This window comes from Melospiza georgiana, chromosome 6, assembly GCF_028018845.1.
Source record: "Melospiza georgiana isolate bMelGeo1 chromosome 6, bMelGeo1.pri, whole genome shotgun sequence".
Lineage (NCBI taxonomy): Eukaryota > Metazoa > Chordata > Aves > Passeriformes > Passerellidae > Melospiza > Melospiza georgiana.
In genome coordinates, this window is record NC_080435.1 from 43,574,099 (window position 1) to 43,599,003 (window position 24,905).

General features: G+C 37.3%; 1 protein-coding gene across 25 annotated transcripts in view; it reads left to right on the top strand.

Annotated features, from left to right (window-relative positions):
• Positions 1–24,905, top strand: part of NRXN3 (neurexin 3) — a 704,846-nt gene that overhangs the window by 580,194 nt on the left and 99,747 nt on the right. For 10 of the 25 annotated variants that reach the window (XM_058025820.1, XM_058025821.1, XM_058025811.1 and 7 more), the window contains 2 exons: positions 10,695–10,784; positions 17,059–17,366. In XM_058025820.1, coding sequence (XP_057881803.1) covers positions 10,695–10,784; positions 17,059–17,366 — 398 coding nt within the window. Of the gene's footprint in view, positions 1–10,694; positions 10,785–15,698; positions 15,756–17,058; positions 17,367–24,905 lie in introns of all 25 variants that reach the window. The other 15 variants (XR_009114569.1, XR_009114570.1, XM_058025815.1 and 12 more) reach the window with 2 other exon arrangements.

Sequence of the window (24,905 nt, forward strand, 5' to 3'; positions counted from 1 at the left end):
TTTTCCCCTCATTAATTTATTCAGGAAGACATGATTATGTGGAAATACTCCCACTTCTTCTACTGCATTTTGACCCCGCTGCTCAGCCAAATTTAAACCATAACAACCCAAAACCTAGGTATTTTCGTGGCATCTCTAATTTTTCCTCTATTTTTCTGATTCTTTTTCCATTGATGGTATTGATTCTCAAAACTCAGTTCTTTCCTCTCAGCTTAGTTCTATTGACTAGAGTTCTTTGTAAGATAAATTCTTGGAGCACAGAGTGAATGCCTAGGAAAAGTTGTATTAACCTTTGACAATGGTAGTACAGCATAAGCTAAAACTCAGGAAGAGATCAGCTTTATGATTTCCCAGTCCTGTATCTGCTCTGTGTCAGAATGATCACTTAAAATATTCCAAGACAGAGTATCCATAGGGCACTGATGCATCTTTCTGCCTAATTGTTCTCTCCTGGTATCTGATTTAAGAACCCTGGAATATCCCTAAGTGTTGGTATTGCATTCATATACTTACCACAGGCCTTTGAGTGCCAGTGCCTGATATACTATGGTGCAAAACAGATACAATCCATGTGGTTTTCCCTGTATTTCTTTTACATCCAGCCATTTTCCATGAACAGTAATTACATACTAAGAGACACAGGTATACCCTGTTAGCTTGTTCTTCCCAACAATTCTATGCCAAAGTATACAGATGGCCAAAGTATACAGATGTTCACACAGGCATGTGAATCCTGACTGAATGCTCAGGTAATTTGAGCTGTTCTCATCTGTGTTCATTGCTCCATGATTGTATGAGGTCCAGGTACCAAGCATAAGCCTTATCAACAGTGATTTCTGGTAAATTTCTCCTTTGATGGCATAAGATTGATTAGAACCATAGAAGGACTTGGGTTAGAAAGGACCTTTAGGATCATCTAGTTCCAAATTCCCTGCCATGATGGGGACACCTTCCACTGGAACACATTGCTCAGAGCCCCATCCAACCAATTGCTATTGCTTCAGCCATTTGATAGTACATCAAATGTAGCTGTATAAAGTAGTGCACAGAAGGATGGAGAAATATTTCTCAGATGGAGAGTCAGGCTTAATAGAATCCTGCTGCACAGTGCAATGCAGTGAGTTCCCAGACATGAATATATTTACGTTTCTCTCCTGGGTTAGTTCTATTCCAGTTCTTCTGATCAAACAGAGTTTTTATGTTTTATTTCTTCTCTATCTCCCTCCCTCTCCCTAACTCTCCTTCTGTCCCTGTCTCTCTCTCATAAACACACATGTGTGCACAGTAAGAATGAGCAAACAAACATCTGTCCTGAGGGATCACAGGCTTGAACAACTTTGTGCTTTTCTGATCACATTGCCTGCAGAAAAAACAGTGCCAGCTGTAATCCCAGGTTGATGTGCTGACATGCAGTGACAGAAGGGGTTTATGCATCCACATCAGCCTTTTCCCTGCTTGCTAAAGGCACTGGAAAGCATGAAGTCATTAAAATCCTATGCTACAATCTGAAGTAGAGCAACTGCGTGAAAGGATGGTCAGAAATGAAGGGGGCCAGTCATGGAACTAGGAGTCAGAAGTTCATTAATCCCAGCCTTGTGTTTAGAGATGCCTTTCTCTGTGATCTTGGGTAATGCTTTTACCACTCTGCAGCTTGGTTTTGCCCATCAGTAAACTGAGGATAAAGCTCCAATTTACCTTATCTTTGGTGACTTAAATAGAAAATATTCTACAATTCACTAAACATGGAAGTCTTTCTGGGTCAATGAATTTGCATCTTTGCTACTTACTGAGTACCTGGTGCTCTTGGTCATGGCACAGCTTTGTGAATAGCATCTGTCTTTGAGAAGACTCACTGGGTTGCTACAGAATCCTAGAATTCTCATTTCCTTTTTCTAAATTGATGCAAACAGAAGAATTGATTTCATGATTTGTAGCAATTAGAAATGGGAAAGACCTGTTTGGTCTCATTTATTCCATTCTGTAACAAACAGATATCCCTCACTGCTTTTTCAAGGAAAATTTCAAATAATTCAAGAATTTCCCTGAGGATACTGTAGCACTGTCTAATATGCAATCTTGATAGGAAATGCTTCTTAATAAATTTCTTCTTTCATCAGTTTCTTACACGCTTTTAATTATTTCCTGGCACTCATTCTGGAGAACTTACCACTTCCATAGAGTTTTTGCCATTTGGTTATTTGTAACTGGTTAGCTTTCCAGTCCTCATCAGTGACATTTGACTAAGGGCCTTACAGGCATTACTCTCATTATTGTTACTGACTGAGCAGCTTCCCTACAGTAGCACTGTATTTATGGGAAAGGACTGCACATGCTCTCTCTATTTGCACATTTAACTCCCCATATTATCTCCCTGATAATATGTGCACAGGGAAATGAGATTCAGAAACATCCGAAGGTTTCTAATGGAGCCAATCCAGCTACCAGCGCCAAGGCAGAGACTTCAGCTCTGAACTGAGGTCTCAGGAACTGAGCTGCTCTTATTTGCAGGGTTGTGGTAGTGAGCCATTGACCCTTCAAGAAGCAGGTGTAAAGCCACAAGTTTTCTTACCTCAGATCATGCACCCTCCAAAGGCAACTGAGCTGTTTTCAGTCTCACATTGCTCCTGGAAGCAAAATAGCTACACTCATGTAGCTTCAATGCTTCACCTCAAATATATAAATTATATTAGTGTTTTTATGTCCTGACTTTGCCTAATGCACAAAACAGATAAACAACCTCTAGATAAATGAGAGTCAATAGAATTTAAAGTGTCAATAGAAATAAAATGCTTTTGGTATTTGATTATTGCTGCTTGTTCCCACTGGGCAACATAAATCACATCCTGACCTTTCACAAGGGAATCAAAGTGGGATGCAGGGATAATAGCAGTGTATTTTATTCCAATCTCTGATTTCTTCCTGCAAAATGATTTTTTTTCCTTGCTTAAAATGGAAAGATCAATATGTAGTTTCAGTTTTTCTTTAATAGACACTTCAGCCTTGGCTGCCTGACATGGGGCTTAATTTGGGTCTGGTCAGTGAAAAAACACAGTAATTTACACATTCCTTACAAAACATTTCAAACTTCTAGTAATGTAGGCACCCAAATTGTTTCAGATTTTTGCAGAGGTTGAACTGGTAACTGCTTTTTCTGCATTGTACACTAGTTCAGTTTTCCAACATAGCACAAATGAGAACTAAAGCAGACTGCTTTTATTTCATGCCCATGGCCTCAAATTCTACTGGGCTGAAGTGATTCAGCATAATGTGCACATATAAAATAGGACTTGAGTCACATTTTTGACAATATTTCTTTTCTTCTGGATGCTTGAAAAGGTTTGATTAACCTTCTTCCACCTTTGCTAGTCTGAGTTTTCTTTCATTTTGCTCCTATTGTTCTTCTGTGTTAGATTATCAAAGGTAAGGCACTTATTTTCTCAGCCATCCAAAACAGAATTGAAAGACTAATCTAAGAGAGGTTGAAATGTTACTGATCTTGTCCTGGGGCAGAGCATTGAATTAGATGACTTCTTCAAGTCTTTCTTAGTCTTATTAGTGTCACTGTGGTCCACGTTAGCTATACCTCCTGCACAGACATTGAAACTCCTGTCTCTTAGTTTGCTTCTGAATCTCCCAATGATTTTGGCCTGAATGGTGCTTTACTTTTAATTAGAACCTCAAGTTTTTTAGGTCAAAATAGATCAGATAAAATAGGGAGTGGTGGCGTTGTAAAGATTTTGGTCAAGGAACTAGAGACTTAGAAACAGCTCCAGCTGCCTGAATAATTTTTACTGTTGGAGTCTTGCTTGCTAATTTTTTCTCATATTTTTAGTACCTACATTACCAAGACCTTGTTGTCTCTTATCATGAGGGCAGTGAGCTGAGGAGGGTTGCAGTGTGAAGGTCAGCTTTTAACTCCAGTCCATAGCAAGATGAACAGAATAAAAGGTGTTGCTCCCAGCAAACATTGTGATCAGAGGGAATTGAAGATAAAGTCAAGGGCATCCAGGACTAAGGGGAAAATGAGGACAAGAAATAAAATGATAATTCAGTAGCAAAAGATGCAACTTTATTGAACAGTGAAGGCAGGGGAAGAATATAATATCCAAGAACTGAAGCAAAGCTAAACAATGTTAAGACTTGTCTATTTTTCAATTCACTAAAATGAAATGAAATCCCAAATTGTAATTAATTTTCTATAGCTCTCCTTTTATACAAGGCAAAACTGAAGGTTTACAAAAATTTTTAGAGGGACAGCTTGTGATAGTTAGAAAGATTCCAGATCATCTGCCTTGTAATTATTTTGTTTAGCATGGCCATCCTGTCTTGTTTCTGTATAAGCCACATCTGTGGTTTCAGGTTTGGACATTTTTCAAGTGTTTTCTAAAGCCACTGTAAGTAGAGATTTTTTGCACGTTTGGATTTTAGTGCAACCATTCTCTATGTTATATAACATAAACCACAATATGGTCTTACAGTAAAACAACAAAATAAACATCTATACATAAACAGACCTGATGCTAGAACTTGATTGTAAGTGTTGTTATTCCTTTTTGATGTATGGAGGAAGGTCTAGTCTTAAAAATAGATTCCAATCCTTTACTAATAGACTTGTGTCACTTATCTAATTGCATACAAGCTATGAACAAATAGTGGTTGTACTTCGTAGTATTTAAAACAAAATATGTACTTAGGGAAATGTGAAAATTGAGCAATTCAGTAACTTGTAGGTTTTCAAGTGCAGCTGCCTGAAAATAGAAGTGGTGAAAGAGGTTCAGTCTGTGCCAATCACAAGCACACTTGGGAAACTTTTGTTCCCTTTATCAGAGGGGAAATGGCAACTTCTCCATGATGCATGCAAGTCTCCTTTTCCAGGGCACAGAGCATCAGCCCTAGGAGAGTTTTGGAGTTGAATTGAACTGAATTAATTTGTGTTAGTAGAGCATTTACCCATCAAATATACACTTTTCATGCTGTAGCAGACTGCTTCTCTCCCACGATGATGTCAATTAAGTGTGTGTAAATCTTAGTGATATTATGGGCATCCGTAAAAACTCGAAGGGAGCTGGCATTACAGGCTGCTGGGTGAACTGAGCTATCAAACACTAGGTGTTAACAAGCCCTTTTCCTGCTGATATTCCATCTACAATATGGGGAAAATGGTGGAAACATTTTAAAGCTTCAACACTGATCTCAAGATGTTTCTTTAAATCCTTAGTATCACTGTAGCATCTTTCACTTAACTGCTCATTAGATAAAATGTCTCATTCTTTTTAGAGACTTAGAAGCAATGAAGAAAATTCTGCTTCATAGTACAGCCTGTGACAGTAATTTAGATCAGATGAGTGTTTTCTTGTGGTATTCTTTTCAGCATCTTCACAGATTTGACAACACATCAGGATGGATTAATATTCCACCTAAAAGCAAGTACTTTCTTTCTGCCTGGTGCAATTTGCTGGAACCTTTCTGTTTTTCTCTTTCACACCTAAGAGGTAGTAAATCATTATGATTGGTCTAGGCCAAGAAGCCAGATTTTTCAGAGCTTCAATTGTTCTTGTACTTTCTTTGGCTTTAGATTCTCTTTTGGTTTAGAAATAAGCTTAATGCAATAAAGCTTGCTTGTTTTCTTAAAGGAACCATCATCACAAAAGAATAACATCTTCCAGCACTGAAGGGTTTTGGAAGAAAATTCTGCTTTGCCCATGAGCAAATTTAAACTGTGTCCCTTGGACTCTTGCACTGCATAAAAAGTATTTCCTGTGGGAACTGCCAGGAGTGATTGGCACAAGCAACTTAATTTGGGGTTTTTTCCCCTCATTTTAGTTTGTCTAAATTGAAGATTATCAAAAGCTGAAGTTCAAAGTGAATCTGATCTATTTATCAGTGTAGTCTTTAGAGCAGGGCAGGGATACCAAGGGCTTCAAAAAAAAAGATACCATGCCAGCAACCGATCACATTTAACCAGTAGGCCCTTATTTTTATGATTAGATTCCACATTTCCTTTGCAAAAAGAGGGACAATCCAAGAAACCCAAAAAAAACATAGAGCACTTCTGCCATATTCCTTTCCAAAGTACTTAGTCCTTAGCAATGGTATTTGAAATATTTCGAATATTCAGGTTAACCAAGATTCAAGAATCTAGAAGATTTAAAGATGTTACTTTTAAAATCCTTGAGGTCATAAAAGTCTGATAGCTTATCAGTTTGTTGAAACACTTAGGAGATGCAGCAGAATTTCTATTAATTGTGAATATAAGTCTTAAATGGGACAAAAGACTTCTTTTAATCCTACTCTTCATAGTTGGTCTTAGAATTTTTAAATGAAAAAAGGAATAAAAATAGGCAAAATAATATGTTTGTGAGGCACAGTTCTTTAGAAGAAGCTAAGTTTGTTAAGCCGATCTAAGGCATATTTATATACAGGAATTTATTATGTGGTTGAAGGAAAAAAGAGGAAACTTATTTAAAATGAGCCTTTCCTATTGGTACTTGAATCATTTAAGCAACTAGAATCTACGGGAGGAAAATATTTAGTAAATCACAAGTGGCAAAACCAATCAACTCAATTTTACTATAAAAAAGCTATATCCTGCGACCTTTGAGACCCACATTGGTTCTGAATGCAGAAGAATTATGTGATTAGGAGTATTTTCTGAAAATGTAAACCACTCTATCCTGCGTATTCTATTCTGAAAAACAGCCTGGAATCAAATCTGGACTCAAAAGGAAAAAAAGACAGAATCTATATTAGCTACGTGAAAAGGTTGTTTGAATGTTTGTGTCATTCAACTATAGAAAGAAATTGCATTGAGGTCACAAAAGGATTGTTAAAATTTATGTGTATGAAGGTGGATGAGAAACACCTTTAATCACATCACGCCTCAGCTGTCAGAGGTTCAATAAACTTTCTTCATGCCAAACTTATGTTACTTCGTGTTGCAAACCATGATATTTTCTTTTTGAGCTCTCATATCAAATGTTGTGTTTATTTTTTAAAGCACAACTCCAAGTCAGTATTAATTTAATAATTGTGGGGTTCTATTGGTTATATTTAATGGCTATTCTAAGTACTTAACAATGAAAAGGTTGTTCTTTAGCTCACTGTTGTAATTGGGTATATGAGTAAACACATTCTCATGCACATGTTTTTAAAAATCATTCTTACTTATATCTGAAATAAAATTTAAAAATAAAAAATAATAGATCAGATACTAATGTTGCAATATAAACCTACTTGAATTTTCGAATGCCCTTCAATTTTTCATCGCTTTTAAAGGTATGATTTTTATATGTATTTTAATCTCACTGAATATATCTGCATAATAATAACACAATAAAATTAATTTAAACCTGATTTAAAAAAAAAAAAATTAAAGATGTTGTGGGGAATAGTTGTCCTTTCTGGCTTTCTTGAAGGTCTAGAGCTATAAGAAACCCATTTTTCATCATCATGTCTTTTTTGATTGTCCCACTTCCTTTTTTTACCTCAGTCTTGTTGGCCTGTTCTTTTCAGACACCCTATTTCTGAGGAGTTTCAATTCACCACGTTTTTTTCTTTTCTACAGTCAGCCTTTCACATAGAGGAAGAAGCAGTCCATGCCAGCCCCTGGCTGACTCTAGTGTTCCTCTGAACTGTCTTCATTCTGAAAAAGATCTTATTTCCAGCAGTAAAAGGTTATTTATGTGCATGCTGATATGGATGAAGACAGTGGATCTTCTTGTTGCTTGCAAATAGTGTTAGAAAATTTCTTTGGGGCTATAGAAAACATGCCTGCCCATCAACGTTTTATTATCACTTATGTAACCAGTCCTAGCTCAAAAATGTACTCTATAAAGTGGGGAATAACCCCCATTTCTATCAAAACTGTGTCTGTCACTATCACATGCAATATAGGTGCAGTAGCAACCTCTTTGTAAGTCTTCAAGTTTGAGTTGAGAGAGAAATTAGGGTCTTTAAGTGCCATTGAAATGCCTTCTGAGAATTTTCAGGACCTAGTACTCTTTCACTGTACACAAAAAAAAAAAAATAGGCACACTGCAACTAACAAAAAAAAAATCCTAAAGGAGATGCAGAATTTTTTATGATTGCATTTATGAGATTGATCTGCTTTGGTGGGCATGGATGAGTGTGTTGAGAAAAGGCCTAAGCTGAATGTCTTGCTAACTGATCTTAAAAAAAAAATGGTTTTGTAGTGAGCTTGACTTAATTTTTTTTCTGTTCTCCACAAACCAATGGGTCTGCCTAGGCTTGAATGGCAGAATTTGCAGGAAAAGAAACTGTGATTTCAGATTTCAGTTTCTTATTAATAAACATATCAAATATCATTGTATTGTTAATGTTACTGTCCCTTTAGCTTTAGGTGGAGTTTTTTCTTTCTTCTTTTTTTTTTTTTTTTTTTTTTTTTTTGTTGTTGTTGTTGTTTATGTTAACTCAGCTCTTCTTTATCAGTTTTTTCTTGGTTCCTGGATTGAACATAGTTCAAATTTTCTGTTTAGGAATATGTATTCATAGAAATATAGAATTGACTCTTGGTGGTGTTGATATGAACTATGAGAGCTGGGAATGTACTTAAATGTAACTTCATTTCTGTGAGTGACTCCAAGTCAACACAGTACATTGTTAAATATGACTTGGCAGATGACTCAGAGAGTATTTTCAATTTTATCTTTTCCTTTTAGTTTATCTGAGTATCCAAGTGTATATGGCAGGCATCTGAGGTGCAACAGAGAACGTGGACCAATAATGTGTGTCAGATGGTGCTTAATTAGATATTTCTGCGATGGGGAATAGGAGTTTCCCACAATTAATATATAATATGGAAGGTAAAACGTCATCTGACTTTTCAGGAAGGTAGTAAGCAATTGGGCCAGTAAAGTTGTTCTTAAATGCTTTTGCTTCTTTTTTTACCATGTACCCCAAATGAGCAGCAAGGCTCCTAAATGTCCCTCACTATAGTTGGAGATACTAACCCAAATGCAAATTGCTGCTTTCCTTACAGCTGAGCTTACAGTAATATAGATGATGATTTTTACAAATATTCCTGAAGATTAGGTCATAGGAACCCTTGTGGGACTGTATCTGGCGTGTTGCTCTAGTGCTTCTCACGTGCAGCAGAAGGTCAGCAGTCCCAAGGTGCTGCTGGAGAGCCCAGCTGTGGTCAGCATGTCCCTCACACTCACTGGCAGCATTTCTGAGCAACAGCTATGCAGTGAGGGTGATCAAACACATGAGATTCACCAGTCATATTCCCTGCAGTATGACAGTGTCTGCTCTTGACTGGCTGGACTTCCATGATTTAGTTTTTAATTACACTTTTTTTCATTGATGTCTCTTTATATTGAAAAAAGATTGCAGCATCTGTTTCAGAAAGTCAAATAAATGTGAAGCCCCATTAGGATATTTATATGTGTGCCTTTAAAGGCAATACTGCAAATTGTGCAGAGCAGTTACTGACTTTGGCCACCATTTATTCAAAACACATACTGGAGCACAACTGATTTACTGAACTTCTGCTTATGGTCGCATTACTTCACTAAGTTGTGGGCTTAATCCTTTTTCTACAATTTTATAATGTTGCATGTAAAAAAAGGACTTTTTTATGCCTGTCTGAAGAGTTTTTTGTAAAAATAATACTTGAGACAAAAATTAGAATTAATCAGAAAATTACTCTAGCTGAAGAAGATAAAAAAGCAGAATGATGGCACTTGTTCACTGTATTTCCTAGCACCATCAAACTGAGCTGCTCCTTTCTACTAGAGGTTCTATCTGACCTGTGCAATTTTCCAGTAGCTAGGGAATTTGGACAGAGGCTTTGTGTGAGTCCTGTGCCTCTCTGTGCTGTGCAAGTAATAGGAGCTTTCCACCAAAGCACACTTTAATGGATGAGTCTGTTATCCCTCAACATGGAACAGTGGAACTGTAATTGCCGGAATTTACATTTTGGCCAATTATTTCTGCTTTTATTTAAATTAGTTTTTAAGCATTTGTTTTTTTCTGGCAACAGGCCCAAGTCTTTGGTAACTGAACAGAAGTCTTCATGTACCCTTAATTAACAGTTCTTCCTCTTTTCAAATTTTACTTCTCTTTTTTTTCTGTTTATCTTTCCTTTCTTAGGTGTTTGGATGTTTGGATTTTTTTTTTAAACTAATTCCATTAGAAACTTTGGCTTCGATATCTTATATTTTCTTCCTTTCCTTTTTTTCCTGTTTACTGGGTTTCTGGTCCTAACACATGTCTTTTACAAGTGCAAGAAGGTTTTTCAAATTTCTACAGTGTGTTTACGTGACTAACATATTGTGCCATGTCCATAATGCAGTCAGATCCAGAGTCTGATCAGAATGTTTTAACTCATGGCACTGAGTTCACGCAAGGTCTCACATTGCAGACAAATTGCACATGCCTTCTAACCAATTTGGATAAACAAATACTCTGAGGAGAATCTGAGAATCTTTTTTTTTTTTTGTAGGCTTTAATTTCTTTGACCTTCCAGAACCTCAGGCAATTGAATGTATAACTATTCTCCACTCTGCTAAAGATAAATCTCTCTCTTTTCAAATATATATATATATGTACACACGTGTGCACTTATTTATCTATAGCTAAATAAGGTCATAAAAAACCCAAAAAATCTAGGATGTTTTAACTATTTCATTGACTTTACAGATTGTTTTTAAGCTGTTTTTTAAACTTTAAAGGCAACACTGATAGTGAACGGTTCCAAATGGTAAAACAGAAAATCCCCTTCAAATATAACCGGCCTGTAGAGGAGTGGCTGCAGGAAAAAGGTAACAGTCATTAAAACTTTCATTTTAAACCCATTTGGTTCTAAACTCTCATTTTTAAAGCCTGCAAATAAATGTTTCTTAAATGATAATCGCCTGCTGCATAAATGAGTGTTTTAATTTTCATTATAATTTGTGTCAGCTTCCACCTGCCATATGTTGATAAATCATGCTATAATACATTGCTATTAAAATGCAGTTAAAGGGACGAAATTCTAAGCTTGCTGTAATAGCAACGACAAACAAGCAAAAATTCAGGAGATGATTTCTAAAAAAAAAAAGCCAAATGAAGAAGAGTGAAGAGCAACAACATGTATTATGGCAATTTAACCACTGCATGATTTTCCTATTTTAATTTGGGCTTGAGCTACATTTATATCTTTTTTATTGAAGTTTTCTTAAAAGATTTTCAAATCTACTTGTAAACCACTTCCTTTAAGTTGATTTTTCTCATGAGTCTGATTAGCCACTATGGCTGTTTATTTCCTAATTGTATTAATATAATTAAATGGTTTTAAAAAATGTTGTAAAGAAAACATTTTTTAACATTTTCATTTAAATTACAGGGAGGGAGACAGAGAAAATTATTGTTCTGTTGCTTTTATGCTATGTCTGGAGTACAGGTTGAAGAGTCAAATGATATTTGTCTAAAATACGTCTCAAATTCTTAGTCTAAGGCAGTGCCACTTAATTTTGTGGGTTTGCCTGGAGTAATTGGCCTCAGTTCAACAAAAAAACTTGTTAACATGAATAAGTCCAGATGGCTTGAGTGAAAGTTCTGCATACAGTCCATGACCTTTTGAAATGGGGCTTGTGTCAGAACAGTAATTTTTTTTTTCTTGCAAGGAATTTGGAGACGTAAAAATAAAATATCTTGGATGTAGAACCCATTTTAATGCCTGTTGAAGGTAACAGAATAACTTGCTGATTTCAGTAGGGCATGAACTAGGCACTTGGTAATACAGTGGAGTTAAAGTCAGGAAGATTTTCTCCCTCTGTTAGTAAATATGGTATTCAAAACCAAAAACCCTGTAACTGACTCCTTGCCTTGAAATCTAGACAAAGCAGAACACAATCTTCTCTTGCTTCCATTTATGAAAGTACAGCTAATAAAAGAGGGTGACCTTTGAACTCAGGTTTTGCATTTTCTGTGCTGATTTAGACTATGGTTGTTAACACATTTTCCAGGAAGGAAAACCAATCTCTTGTCAGACTGGAAAAATATAATTTATGTTCTGTTTCAAATTTCTAACCTCAGCTGAATTAACAAATTGATTTATCCAGTATGAATTAAGGTCAGGAAGGATGTGGCTAAATCCAGTCAAAATATTTTCATGTGAAGGGCCTGATCCTGCAAAGTGTTGTGCGCACTCAGTTCCTATTAACTCCTATTAACGAGAGCTGGCAGTGTCACTCACTTTTCAGGTTTGGTCTACAAAGGTGTAATGTTTAAAACTAAAGCTAAGGTATTAATGAAAAACGGCAAAAATATTTGTGTAACCGAAACAGAATTGGTTTTTTATCACCAGTATAACTGGTGATACACAGTTAATTAACTGTCATACACAGTTAATTCAGCTAAATTGTGAATAAATTTGAAGATAACAATAAACAGAAAATGCTATTGAGTCTCAGTGGGTTGCCCTATTAATTTACAAGATCAAACTAAAATAGATAAATAAAGTTTAACACTAAAAAGAGAATAATTTTGGTAAGTCTGAATTGCTAAAGTCCCTTTAACACTAAAGACAACGATTGCCTCAATTTTGTTAAAACAGATGCATGTCTAATTCCTTGATGCAATTCATGTGCTTGAGAAACCCATCTCTTTTTTTTTTTCTTTTGGTTTGGTTGTGGGTTTGTTGGTTTTTTGTTTTTTTTCATTTTTGGTTTTCCACAAAATCTTTTACTTTATGTCACAGCTTCTACAAGTTTGAGCTTAAGAGCATGCCAAGACACTTTCATTTGTAATCCATCCTGAAGTTTTGAACTGAAGTCTACCTTTTGTGGATATTGATGCTTTGTTAAAAGACAATCACACATGCACTAGAGTCTAAAAGAAACAATATTTGAGTCTTCAGGCACTCTCAAAGCACTGGATGTGGTCAGGCTAGAAGGACAGGGCTATGTTTTTACTAAAGTGAAGGGAAATTCAGTCTTTCCATTATGTGTCAGGGAATGAAATTGTGCAGGGTAGCATCTGAGACAATGTAACTTGGTTGTTTCATTCCAAAATAGACATTTTCAGCAATACAGGTACCACTCAAATTAAAAAAATATAAGAATGAGTAATTTATATAGCTGTTCACCAGCCTGCTCATCCATCTGGTCATCCATCTAACAATTAATGTAACATGGAAACCTTCTGTCAGAAGACTTTACAAAGATGGTGAGTGAAAGGGGAGCTTCAAAATGGAGCAAGACAAACTGATGGATGGAGGAATAGATTCATCAAAGAGTCAGCATATATAGAATAGCTGTCTTGCCCATGTCAGTTCTTGGCTTGGGTGAGGTAAGATGAAACACTTTTTGACTGACATTTTTTTAATGCTGTAGATTTGGTCTTCCTTTGGTATTGCTATGTTATTCATGATAATGAAATAGTTCATTCTTGGAAAACAAATATAACACATTCTCTTTCTGAAGTGGCATCACTATTGGCTTTGAACGGCTTTTAAATTCTATGAATTAGTTTAAAATAATTTTAAGAGCCTAGGTTTACTGTCTGGAATTGCATTAATAATAAGCAAAATATTAAATGCTATTAACTTCATTGAGATTATGTATGTGAATATAAAAAGAAGTGTTAGTCTTAAATTGTTCAACTTCAGTAGTCATAAATCCAGCAGATTTCCTTAGCGGAATACTTGGTGTCTGCTAAAGCACAGATGCTACCTGTTCTGCAATTGGATGAGCTAATAAAGACCCAGAAGCATCTCATCAAAAGGATTGATCCCAGAAGTACTTAATTATTCAAATCTCTCTTACCTGTAGTCTCCTTGATGTAAGTGGCTGTACTTTTGAAGCAAGTACTTTTAGTATGAATTAGGATTTGCAAAATCAGGCCCAAAATCTCTTCTAGTGCTATGACAAAGTTGCACTTCATATTTCTCTGTGGTATTTTTAATTAGAATTCCATTTTCCAAATGAAGAAGACAATGAGAGAGCAAAGAAACAAGAGCCTGAACTATTCAGAATGCTTACAAAACACCTCATTATTTTTCTTTAGTATGACACTAATATAGCAGTAGGAAGAGTTCTCTGTGGAAAAAAAAAAAGGACTGCAGAATTGAATTACAAACCTAGTAGAATTTACTAATATAAATAGTTCATCAATAAAATCCAGTGGCCAGATAAATTTTACTTGGGGGAAGTAAAAGGCTTCCATTCAAAGATTCCATTCAAAGAATGATAAGAAGAGACACATGGTGGCAGAATTCATATTCTCTCCAAAGATTTTTCTCATTCCATGTTCATTTCCCTGATGTCTTTACCATGCACATGCACACCATCTTAGAGCAAAGAATGAAGAATTTCAAGTAGTAGGTGACTGCAACAAGTGATTGTTCTTTTAGCAAACACATTTTTAGTGTGGTTTCCAGCATTAACCATATGGTGCAATGCATGAATCCTGATCTGGAAAACCATTTAACAGTGAAGACTCCAAAATACAAAATCAAATTTCTTTTTTTTTTATTTTTGCTGGAAAAGGGTCACCTCCTTGGTGTACACTTTCTTTTAACATTAGAAGATGTAGATGAAGGCCCAGAATTGGAGACATGGTCTCTTTTTTTCAGGCTTAATATACTTAGTCTTCCTTCTTGCAAATAATGCAAGAAATATGACAGACATGAAGCTATGCTATGAGCTTAGGTTAGAATAGTTAATATCCAGAGCTGAGTCATAATCGTCCAGTAAAAGTGAGAGAACCCCGCTCCTATTCTTGTCTGGGGAGCTCTCCTACCTGGAGAAGCAAAAAATTTTCCTTTATCACCTTCCACCTTCTTCCCTTTGGCAAAAGATGAAAAAAGATACGAAATTAATTCAAGGGAAGAAAGAAATGGAAAAGCGAATGGAAAACTGAACTGACCATTATCTTCCATCTGTTTTTAGGGATAACACCTCAAGATTAGTGAAATAGGGTCCCTTTACTCCTAAGTCCCTTCTTTACTCATCTTTACCTCTATCATGTGTGAGATGGGAAGAAGGGAACAGTTGCAAGTGACATGTCTGAGTTTTTGGGGGCAGGGACAATATGGACAGGACTATAGTGCTGGAGGGAGGGAACATATTTAGAGAAATGATGTAGTAAAGTTCTTACTACATATCCCTTATAAAATACAAAGCACAACATGACAGAAAAGAAAAGAAAAGCAAGGTCTGAGGAGATAGTATGGGACAGGAGTTTGACCTTCTGCAGTGTACAGTGCCATTTCCTCTAATTCAGACAGGAGCTGAGAGAGATTAATATCTTAACAGATGTTGTTACTGGGCCCTATTTTTGTCATAGACAAGAGTAAAAGCTCTGTTTACATTCTGAGATGTGTGGCTTCAGTGCATGTTTATTGATGTTTAACAGACACATGTTGCCTCTGGCAAGTTTAAAACCTCCTGAGGTGCAGAACATCGCATCAGGTGTTTCAACACTTTCCAGGGGAAGGATATCCCCCATTTTTATTTCTCATTTCTCATCAATGCACTTACTCCACCCTGTCCAACTCCTGATTTTCCATTTACAAATCTGAGAGTGAGGAGCACAGGGGATGTGCAGCCCACCTCCACATGTCTGTGTGTTACACCTCTCCATATACTGTTGCTTAGTTAGCTAGGGCCCTCTTTGGGGACAGGAACTACTTTCAGATACATTTCTTCTCTTGTCCCCATTCTCTTCCCCATGGTCCATCCTGTCACCATAAGATGATGCTACACCGCATCACCACTTGGCTTCGAGACCTGCCACGACGACCAAAATTGGTGAGCTCCCCCATGTATTTTGATCTACTCTAACCACTGGCTGTGAAGGAATGAGCAGTGGATTGTAGGTTGTGCTTTCCTACATGGTGGCATTCTGCACTGCTCATCAGCCTGGACTAGGCAGAAAGTGGCAAATGAAAACTGGGGAGTGGGATTGGGATTGGAAAACATATTTCAAACTTCATAAAAATGGAAAAGCGCAAGATATTTAAATGATGATTGACTTGAAGCTGCATTGATAACCCTTCTGAGCAATGTCCAGTCTGGTTGTCTGCTAATTCAGCAGATTTCAGGTGGCATGCCCCTAATCTTTTGAGGAATAATGAAATTATAGGCACTGCCTTTGCACTTCACGAAGCAATTTATTTCTTAACATGGTAAACCTGGTGCAGCCTAGGACACAAACAGTATTTATAGAGCAGTCCAGGCTGAATGTGATGTAAGTGTCCTGCAGAACTAGATGAATTGGCAATTGTTATTAGATTTATTTTTAATAATTGGGTTTTTTATTACATATGGTATTGGACCTCTTGTAACACTCAAGATGTGACCTCAACTAAACCACATAACCCTGCCTACACTTGAATTTCACTGTCTGTAGAGTGGAGTAAGCCATTCTTGGGCTTAACCATCTGAAGCACTGTTATCCTTACTATTTCAAAAGCTTTGCTTTTTCAGAGACATCAGAAATGTTTGTGTGTGTTCTTTCTTGGGTTTAGATTTTCAAGCCTTCATAACACAAAGTTTGCAGGTGAAAGATTATGACTGATCCTATCATAACACTCTTACTTAATTCTTATATCGTTTCCTTTTTACCTGATGTTTTACTGTTTTTGAGCCAACCCTTGAAACCTTGGCATTGTTAAAAGTGGCTTTATGAGTTAATCTACTGCTTTAACCAAAAAGTCCAAAAGGAGGTTTATTTATGGGCTAAAGCTTGACAGGTACTGCAGTTTGAATTGATAGTACAAAAATGGCCACATGTTGAAGTCCTATTTGTAGCTTAAAATCCATCCAATCCTAAAAGAACAGGTTCAGATTTCTAAAGATCCTCCAGAGTTTTTGTGTGTGAGTGGATGCTGAGGTATAAGGTTCAGTTTTTGGTATTCATACTTTCAGGCTAACCATCCTTATTAATGACTTTTAGGCACCACACTTCCATACTGTTTCTCTACAGTCATCATATACACTCCCAAGAATGAACCTACTTCTCCCTTTGTCCATCACTTCGGGCCAGGGCTCAATGTAGTATGCAAACTGAAGGAAATGTCTGTCAATAATGTTATTCACCCCCCTTCACTAGGACGACAGTTAACGATCTTCAACACCCAGGCGCAAATAGCCATAGGAGGGAAGGACAGAGGCCGTCTCTTCCAAGGCCAGCTCTCCGGGCTCTATTACAATGGCCTGAAAGTGCTCAACATGGCGGCAGAGAACAACCCCAACATTAAAATCAATGGAAGCGTCCGACTTGTTGGGGAAGTCCCTTCCATCTTGGGAACAACGCCCACAACATCGGTGCCACCGGAAATGTCGACGACAGTCATGGAAACCACAACCACGATGGCGACCACTACCACCCGGAAAAATCGCTCCCCGCCCAGCATCCAGGTGAGTCGCTTAGTCCTCTCCATGTCCTTCAGATCTTAATTCGTCTTGCTGCTCATTTGTAAGTTCATAGGAGCTATCTTCTCTGAATAATGCTCCATGAAACTCTTTGTTTTAAAGATGTTGTCCTCCTGTATTGGACACAGGACAAACAGCTGGCTGAATTGTTGTGGCACATACATGTAAGAGTGGGAATGGATTTTGCTCTTGATCTCGTGCAATCCGATTTGTGTGAGATTGTTACAATGTGAACAAGGTTTTAACTATGTTTCAAAAGTTCCATATGTGGGGAAATGTATTCTGAAGAGAATTATGCAGTTTAATGGGAGGTTGGTGTATGGTTATTTATTATTATGACAGGATGAGCTGCTGCAATAGTGAAGTTCATAATGAGGAGAAAAGCAATGGAGCATTACTTCCATTTGGAGTCATTTTTTATTTCCTTTTATAGCCTTCCTGCAGAGGATTTTGAAGGAATGCTATCAAGATCAGTTTCTTGCAAAATGTAGATGTTCCAACATAGAGTAGTTCCCATCCATTTGGTAAAAATCATTCCTAACTAAAAAATTAATTGCAGATTATCTGACTTAATTGTCCCAAAGTAGTTATTTCAACCCTTAAAATGCAGTGATTTTGGAACCACTTTTGTGGCAGCCCGAACATGGTACTGATTAGAAATAAACGCCTTCAATTGGCTGTCCTTGTCTGTGCAAAGAATCATGTGACTAACCAATCTGAGCTGTGGATTATTTATTTCAGCAGTATGCTATCATGTTATTGTGTTACCAACTAGAATGAAATGTGTTTTGAAATCATTAGAGAGATGGAGCTGCCGGAGTCTTTAGCTAAGGGTCTCTAAAATGAGTAAGGGACTGGAACACTTGTATGAGGAAAGGCTGAGAGCTGGGACTGCTCATCCTGGAAAAGAAAAGGCTTATGGTGGAGGATCTTAACTGTGTGTACAAATACCTGAAGGAAGAGTGTAAAGATGACAGTGGTGCCCAGTGACAGGACCAGAGACAATGGGCACAAACTGAAACACAGGTCTTTCCCTCTAATCATTGGGAAACATTTGTAACGTGAGGGTGACTGAGCATGGGTGCAGGTTGCCCCAAAAGGTTGTGGAGAGTCCATGCTGTTAAAATTCAAAAGAAATCTGCACATAATCCTGGACAGCTGACTCTGCATGATCCTACTTGACCAGAGGTTTGGACTAGGTGACCTCCAGAGGTCCCTTCCAACCACAGCAATTCTGTGAGGTATGTCTGGCTCCAGTGGAATTTGCAGCTATTAGAGTAATTAATTCCAAGCTGAGGTTTAACAGTGCCTGCTTTGGTACTCTGTAAATCCAGGTGGCAACATGACTGGGATTAATTGAATTATTAGCCTCGCACACCCAGTAGGTGATTTTATAAAATTATAGCTAAATGAGGGGAAATTACCCTGTGTTTGGTCACTGTCTGTCATAAACTTTGTGAGAATTTCCTTCTCTGCAGTGACTAGTTCTAATTTTAGAGAAAATATTTGTACAGTTACATCTCCAGAGTGATAAAGTCTGTGGTTCTTATCCTGCCCTCTATAATTTTTAAAGGCAGCAGAACTGTGTTTAGCTATACCAGTGGACAGAAAATGGCACTGGACCTTTATGGGCTGGGTCAAGCTGGAAATTATGCTGGCTTGCCTGAAAAGGAACTCTTTCTGAAAGCTTCCTGCCTAGCCTACGTGGCAGTTCACTCAGCCTACAGAGACCACTGTGTGCTGAAAGAGCATCAAGAAGATTTAATAAAGTGTCAAAGTGCTTCTAAAAACATGGTTAGAGCAGCGATTTCCTGGATACACATGCACCACAACAAATGGCCTCATCTCAGCTGATATTAAAGCAATAACTCTTTGACACTTCATGCTACCCGCTGAAAGAAAAATAAAGGTCAATATGTACCTCCATTACAACTTTCTGCATTTCAATATTGGGCCATTTTATCGCTGTTGCAGCAGAGATAGCTTGGCTTTCTTCCTTATTTTTGGTGGAATTTGATTCTGTCTGCTTAAGTTGCAGTATCTGTGTGGTGAAAGTGAGAAGAAATTGTCTTTTCCTCTTTGGGCAGTGTCTCCAGCCATAGTTTTTCAGATGCCTAATGTTTATTTTATCTTGCTTGTGTTCAACATCACCATCATCGAGCCTGCTTACAATTTTAGACCTAAGTGGTGGAAAAATCTAATAGAGCAAGTTTACTCTTTGGGAAACATAAAATATAGATACCTAAGGCTATGAGAGATACAAATACAGTTAGTTATACCTTGTTCCAGATTTTTCTTTTCTCCTCAGATATGAACAGTTATTCTTTGCTTTCAAGGCTGTTTAAAGTTTAGCCTCTTCTGATTCCGATCAGCACGATTCAGGCACTTTTTGTTCACTTCTTAGATTTGATCATAGGAATCTTTCTGCTCCCTGATACCATACAAAAGGCAATAGCAGGTTATTTTTCCAATCCCATTGAAACTTTTTTGTCATCATGATGCATGCCAAAAAGTAGTCAAAAAGTTAGGCTGATGATGGTCTAAGATGACTGTTTATCAAGTCAATCAATGTTGTCACGTTTTTTTGTTTTATTATCCATGTTTCTGTATCCATGTGTAGTATCTTGTTTTATGCTAAGATTGCAGACTCCTAGGGTTCAAAATGTACTTTTTTATTCTGCACATGCACGTTACTTGGCGCAGAACAGTTCTGTCCAATTGTAAAAGTACCTGGCATGATACAAATTAAAATGAAGCATCTAATGTGAAATAGCACAAATCATGATAAAGAATTATAGGAGTTGTTGGGAGTATCTGTGCTACTTTTATTACTCATTTTCATATGTAAGTAACCTAAACTATTCCTTTTTGAAATGCATATAAACCTTGTACAGAATATCAAGGCAGTAATCACAAAGTGTTACAAAATCCAGGGGAATTTCAGAAGAACTTAGATTTACACATCACTCATTAAGAAACTACAGAAGAGCATGATAAGTGCAAAGATATCTTCTGTTTGTAACACACACCAAGCCACCTTCTGCAGTTAGGTAGTCTGAGTACTGACAGAAGTATTTTAGAGCACGGTTAGAATAAAACAGCTCGGAAAATTAAGAGGTTTAGAAATACACAGTACATGTTCAGGCCTATGATATGCATTAACTTTTGAAGATCTCGGGCATAGTATATAGTTTTGGACAAATAACCAAGATAAAGGAAATTGAGAGAAAAAATATTACTGGAAATACTCAGTGGCACTGAAATTAGCATTTAAAATGTCTATAAATTTACACTAAATTTCTGCAAGGCAGTAAAACTCAAGGCAAAGGAGGACAGCTAGGATTTGAGTGAGAAACAGGTGAGATATATGGCTGTATGCTGTAGTGCTGGGAATGTTCCTGTGATTCAGAGAAGGAAGTAGCAAGAGCTGACTCTTTTTTCTAACTGAAAATAAGGGAGAGAAAGAAGTTTTGACTTATGTTTGTTCCAGTGAGTTGCAAATGGTGCTTGTGCTCCACTGCCACAAGAGGAAGCACTGATTTGACTTTCTCACACATGGAATTTAAGTACAGTCTGTTCAGAAGTGGTATGTGCTGTACTAATTTCTTGCTGCCTGTCAGGGCCCTGACACATCAGACTCTCCTGTAATGATAATATCCTCTCAGAGACTTCTGCTTTGCCACACTACCCACAAAGGCCTGAAAGACAAACTGCTACCTTTTCTGTGTCATACGGTAAGACGTCATGCAGACTGCTTCTGCACGAGAGTCACTGTGCTGAGCCACACTGCAATCTTGCAAGGCTGTCATGCTTCTCACAGGGTTACTTCATTAGTTACAGGTTCTGGAATCCCTATTTGTCCCTATATGCTGATTTAAAGAACAACTTCAGTTATTAATGAAGTACTTCAGGGATTTTTTTGATTTGGGATGCCTCTGTGAAAACAGGTTAGAGTGACACTCATTCCCTTGTCTTCCTTCCATGGCAGCTGCTTGAGTGGTCAGAATTCTCTTTATGAGTCGCTGTTCAAAGCTCTTTAGGAGACTCTCCATTTGCTTTCATGTGGCTCATTCTGTCTTTGTTTCTGGCTGGGTCATTCAGTTTTCAAACAATTTGTGTGGAGTTAATTACTAAAGCTAGTCTAGAGATCATTCATTATGATACACATCTTCCATTCCAAACACACTCAGTTCATCAAGTCCAGTGGAGAACCAAGTAATCTCCTGGAGGCCCTAGGGCAGGTCCCTAATAAGTCTGGTCTATGGCATGGATGGCTGAGGACCCAAGATCAAAACATTTTTTTGTGAAAAAGAGATCAGAACCTGTCTGGGAGGACAGATGAACTTATGCTCTCCATGAGGAGCCAGAAACTGTGTGCTCTGTAATATAGCCAGGGCATGACTCAACTTCTTGAGATGCAGAAAATGACACTTGCCTAACTGTTCAAACTGTTATAACTTGTAGGTGACAAGAATAAATTACTTGTGGATGTTTTCAGCTATGATCTTAGAGCCGTAGAATGACAGTTCATGATTTATTATATGCAGACTGTTCTCTCTTGCAGACTGTTCTCTCTAGAGAGTAGAAGAGGAGATCTTCCCATTATCTATATGGAGAGTCCAGCCCATTGTCATGGCTTGGAATAAGGTTCTCAACCTTTATTTTTAACCATTAGGCTTTTCAGCCTTCTAACTGTGTTCTCTGTTGAGTGTCCAATAATCTTGATTAATGTCTTTCCATAACGTGCAGCTCCAGGCTAAATCCTTCCTTACAGTGTATATCACAAAGGAAAATAGCACAGAAGATTTGTCAGTCTAATTAGACTTTCACTGTCAGTAAGACAAATAAAATTGTCTCACCCTTGGTCTTGCCTAGGTACTTTCTTTTGCACTCATAGATAATAATTTGGTAGGGAAAGAAATTGGCCTTTAATTTGGTTTTTGCTTCTTATAAGTCACTAGTGACATTTTCATCCCAAGACTGCAAAGCTCTAATGAAAAAAGAGCTTTTGATGAGTCTCTGCTTTAAAGACTGACTTCACTGGCTCATTGGCACAGCCGAGAATTACGGAGTCTGCCTCTTACCCATTTCTATCCGCTTCTTGCTCCATTATTTTTTTTCAAGAGACCAAAGCTCCAAATGCTTCAGAGTGGAATCCCTTCTCCTATACTACACTCTTGCATTTCTGCAGTGACATTCACAAAATGGCATTTACTTATTCACGGTCAGATCTCTTCTGTAAATGGTAGCGTGCTTTGAGCAGAGAAAGAAAGCAGAGTTTGGAAGCAAGAATCCAAATGTTGAAAATTTTCATGCAGACTATTGTTCATGTAGGTTACAGTTACTAATTCAATGATACCAAATGACTTCCAAATACTTTACAAATATGTAATTGAGAAATAAATTTAGTGCACGCTGAATCTTTGGTGTGTAATGTAGTAGCTACCTAACCAGAAACATGTATATGGTATGATAATGTTCTGTATGGGAAAGGCACAAAAATATCCTCCAAGTGAGTATTAGATGTGCAAATGGTATGCTGTGTTTAAATTATATTATTGACGCTGTTTTCAGGATACTCAGATTACCTGTAATGTTCATATGACCTAAAATAGACTCTTACATTTTCATGGTTTCATCTACAACTGCAGAAGACAGTTGTGCTGCACTTCTAAAAGTGCCGTAGGGATCCAGTCTTCTAGAAGTGCCATAAGTGAGCCACAAGTACAGTGCCCATTCAAAAGAAGAATGTGATTTTGCTGTAATATTATTTTTCCAGCCTATACTCACCCATGCTGACAGGTACTGATGATGAAAGTAAACTCAGCCTTGTATTTCTGCTAAGCACAATTACAGTGATAAAGAACATTGTGCTTGTAAAACAGCTCATGCATATATGGGTCTGTGCTGTCATTTGTTGACATTACCAGCAGTGATATTGGAACATCAAACTTAGTAGCCATTTTTGGGTCCAAATGGAGATGTCTGTCTCATGACTCCAGGGAAGGGGTTTGACTGAATGTGTATGGCAAACTTGAGAGTCACAAGTTGGCATGTAGCATGATTTCTCAAAATATACCTTACGCTAATTCTCTGGATAGCCTGTTTTTATATAGCAGCATTAGAAAGTAGTCATTTCAGCCACTCTTCTGTGTGTTTTGTTAGGATCCACACTGCCTTTTTATTTCTTCAGTCTAATAGTTTACAGAAGGTCTGAGTTGGCTGATTCATCTCTAAAAGGGTTGAGATTACATTCCCTTAACTTACAGGTCTGAGCAATCATTTGGGTCTTGCAGCAAAACCTCAGCTGATGTTTTTGACACATGTACCCAGTTCTGTTCTCCTGTCAATTTTGAAAATGAAGACTTGGCCCAGCATCAAAAAGCAAGGGGAGGATAAAAGGGGTCAGGTCTAGCACTTTTCTAGAATTTCAGAATCTTTTTAGATTTTTCTCTGATACTTTATTTTGCCTTGATCAAGAACTGTTGAAATTTTTACTTGCCTCTAGGTGAACAAGAACACACCTTTTTCTTGAATAAAAGAATAGGAAGCTGAAATAACAGCTGTAGTAAGCAGATACCTGCCTTCTTCAGGCAGTCAGGCATACATTTCTCAGAAAGTAAAATTAATAACATCAGTATGCACTTTTTTCAGAGCACCGTATCCCTATGTGCATTTAGACATGTCATTTACCCTGTCAAAATGGATTCTTGAAAGTCACGTGAAAGATTATTTTCAAAATCTGATTAATACAGTACTCAGGAACTGAAGCTATTCTAGTTGACCATACGTTTGATCCCAAGCCAAGTGAAAGAATAGGAGAAGTATGTTGTTCTAGAATAGTTGTGCAGCGACAAGATATGATGAAGAGATCCAATATTGCAAAAGCAACTACTTGGAAAAAAATGGAGTAGAATCAATGGTTATGGCTAAAATATAATTGGAGGATTGGCTCATGTTTTGTTATAGCATATCTGTTCCTCTTGCTATTTATATACTTCAGGGAAATGCCTAGAAGCTGCAGACATTGCCAGAATGCTTCCTGAACATATAGTTCCATTTTATTCATTTGGTTTGGGTTTTGGGATTTTTTGTTTGTTTGTTAGGTTTTTTAAAGGACTAGCAGAGAGGTGGGAATGTACCTCTTACCTTTCCTAGATCATTCATTTCAGTGAATGCACAGAAATTGGAAATACATCCGTGTTGTTGTGACAGACCTGCTTTCTGAAACCATCTAATTAATGCCTTGGATTTTCTGCAGAATGATGTTGTTAGCTAACAGAAACAGAAGGATTTCTGCTAGTTTCTTTTCATCTGCGGGATGAGTTGTCACTGATTTGCAAGATATGTCTGACACGGTACAGCTCGTAAAAGTAGTGATTAACAAGACAGGCTATGCAACCACCAATTCTTTATCTCCTCCCTTAGATGGCATATGAGTAGGTGGGATGTTGTTCATTTTGATTGAAAAATTACTTCTATTATATTCCGAAATATAAGAATGTGTTTCCACAAAATTCCTGA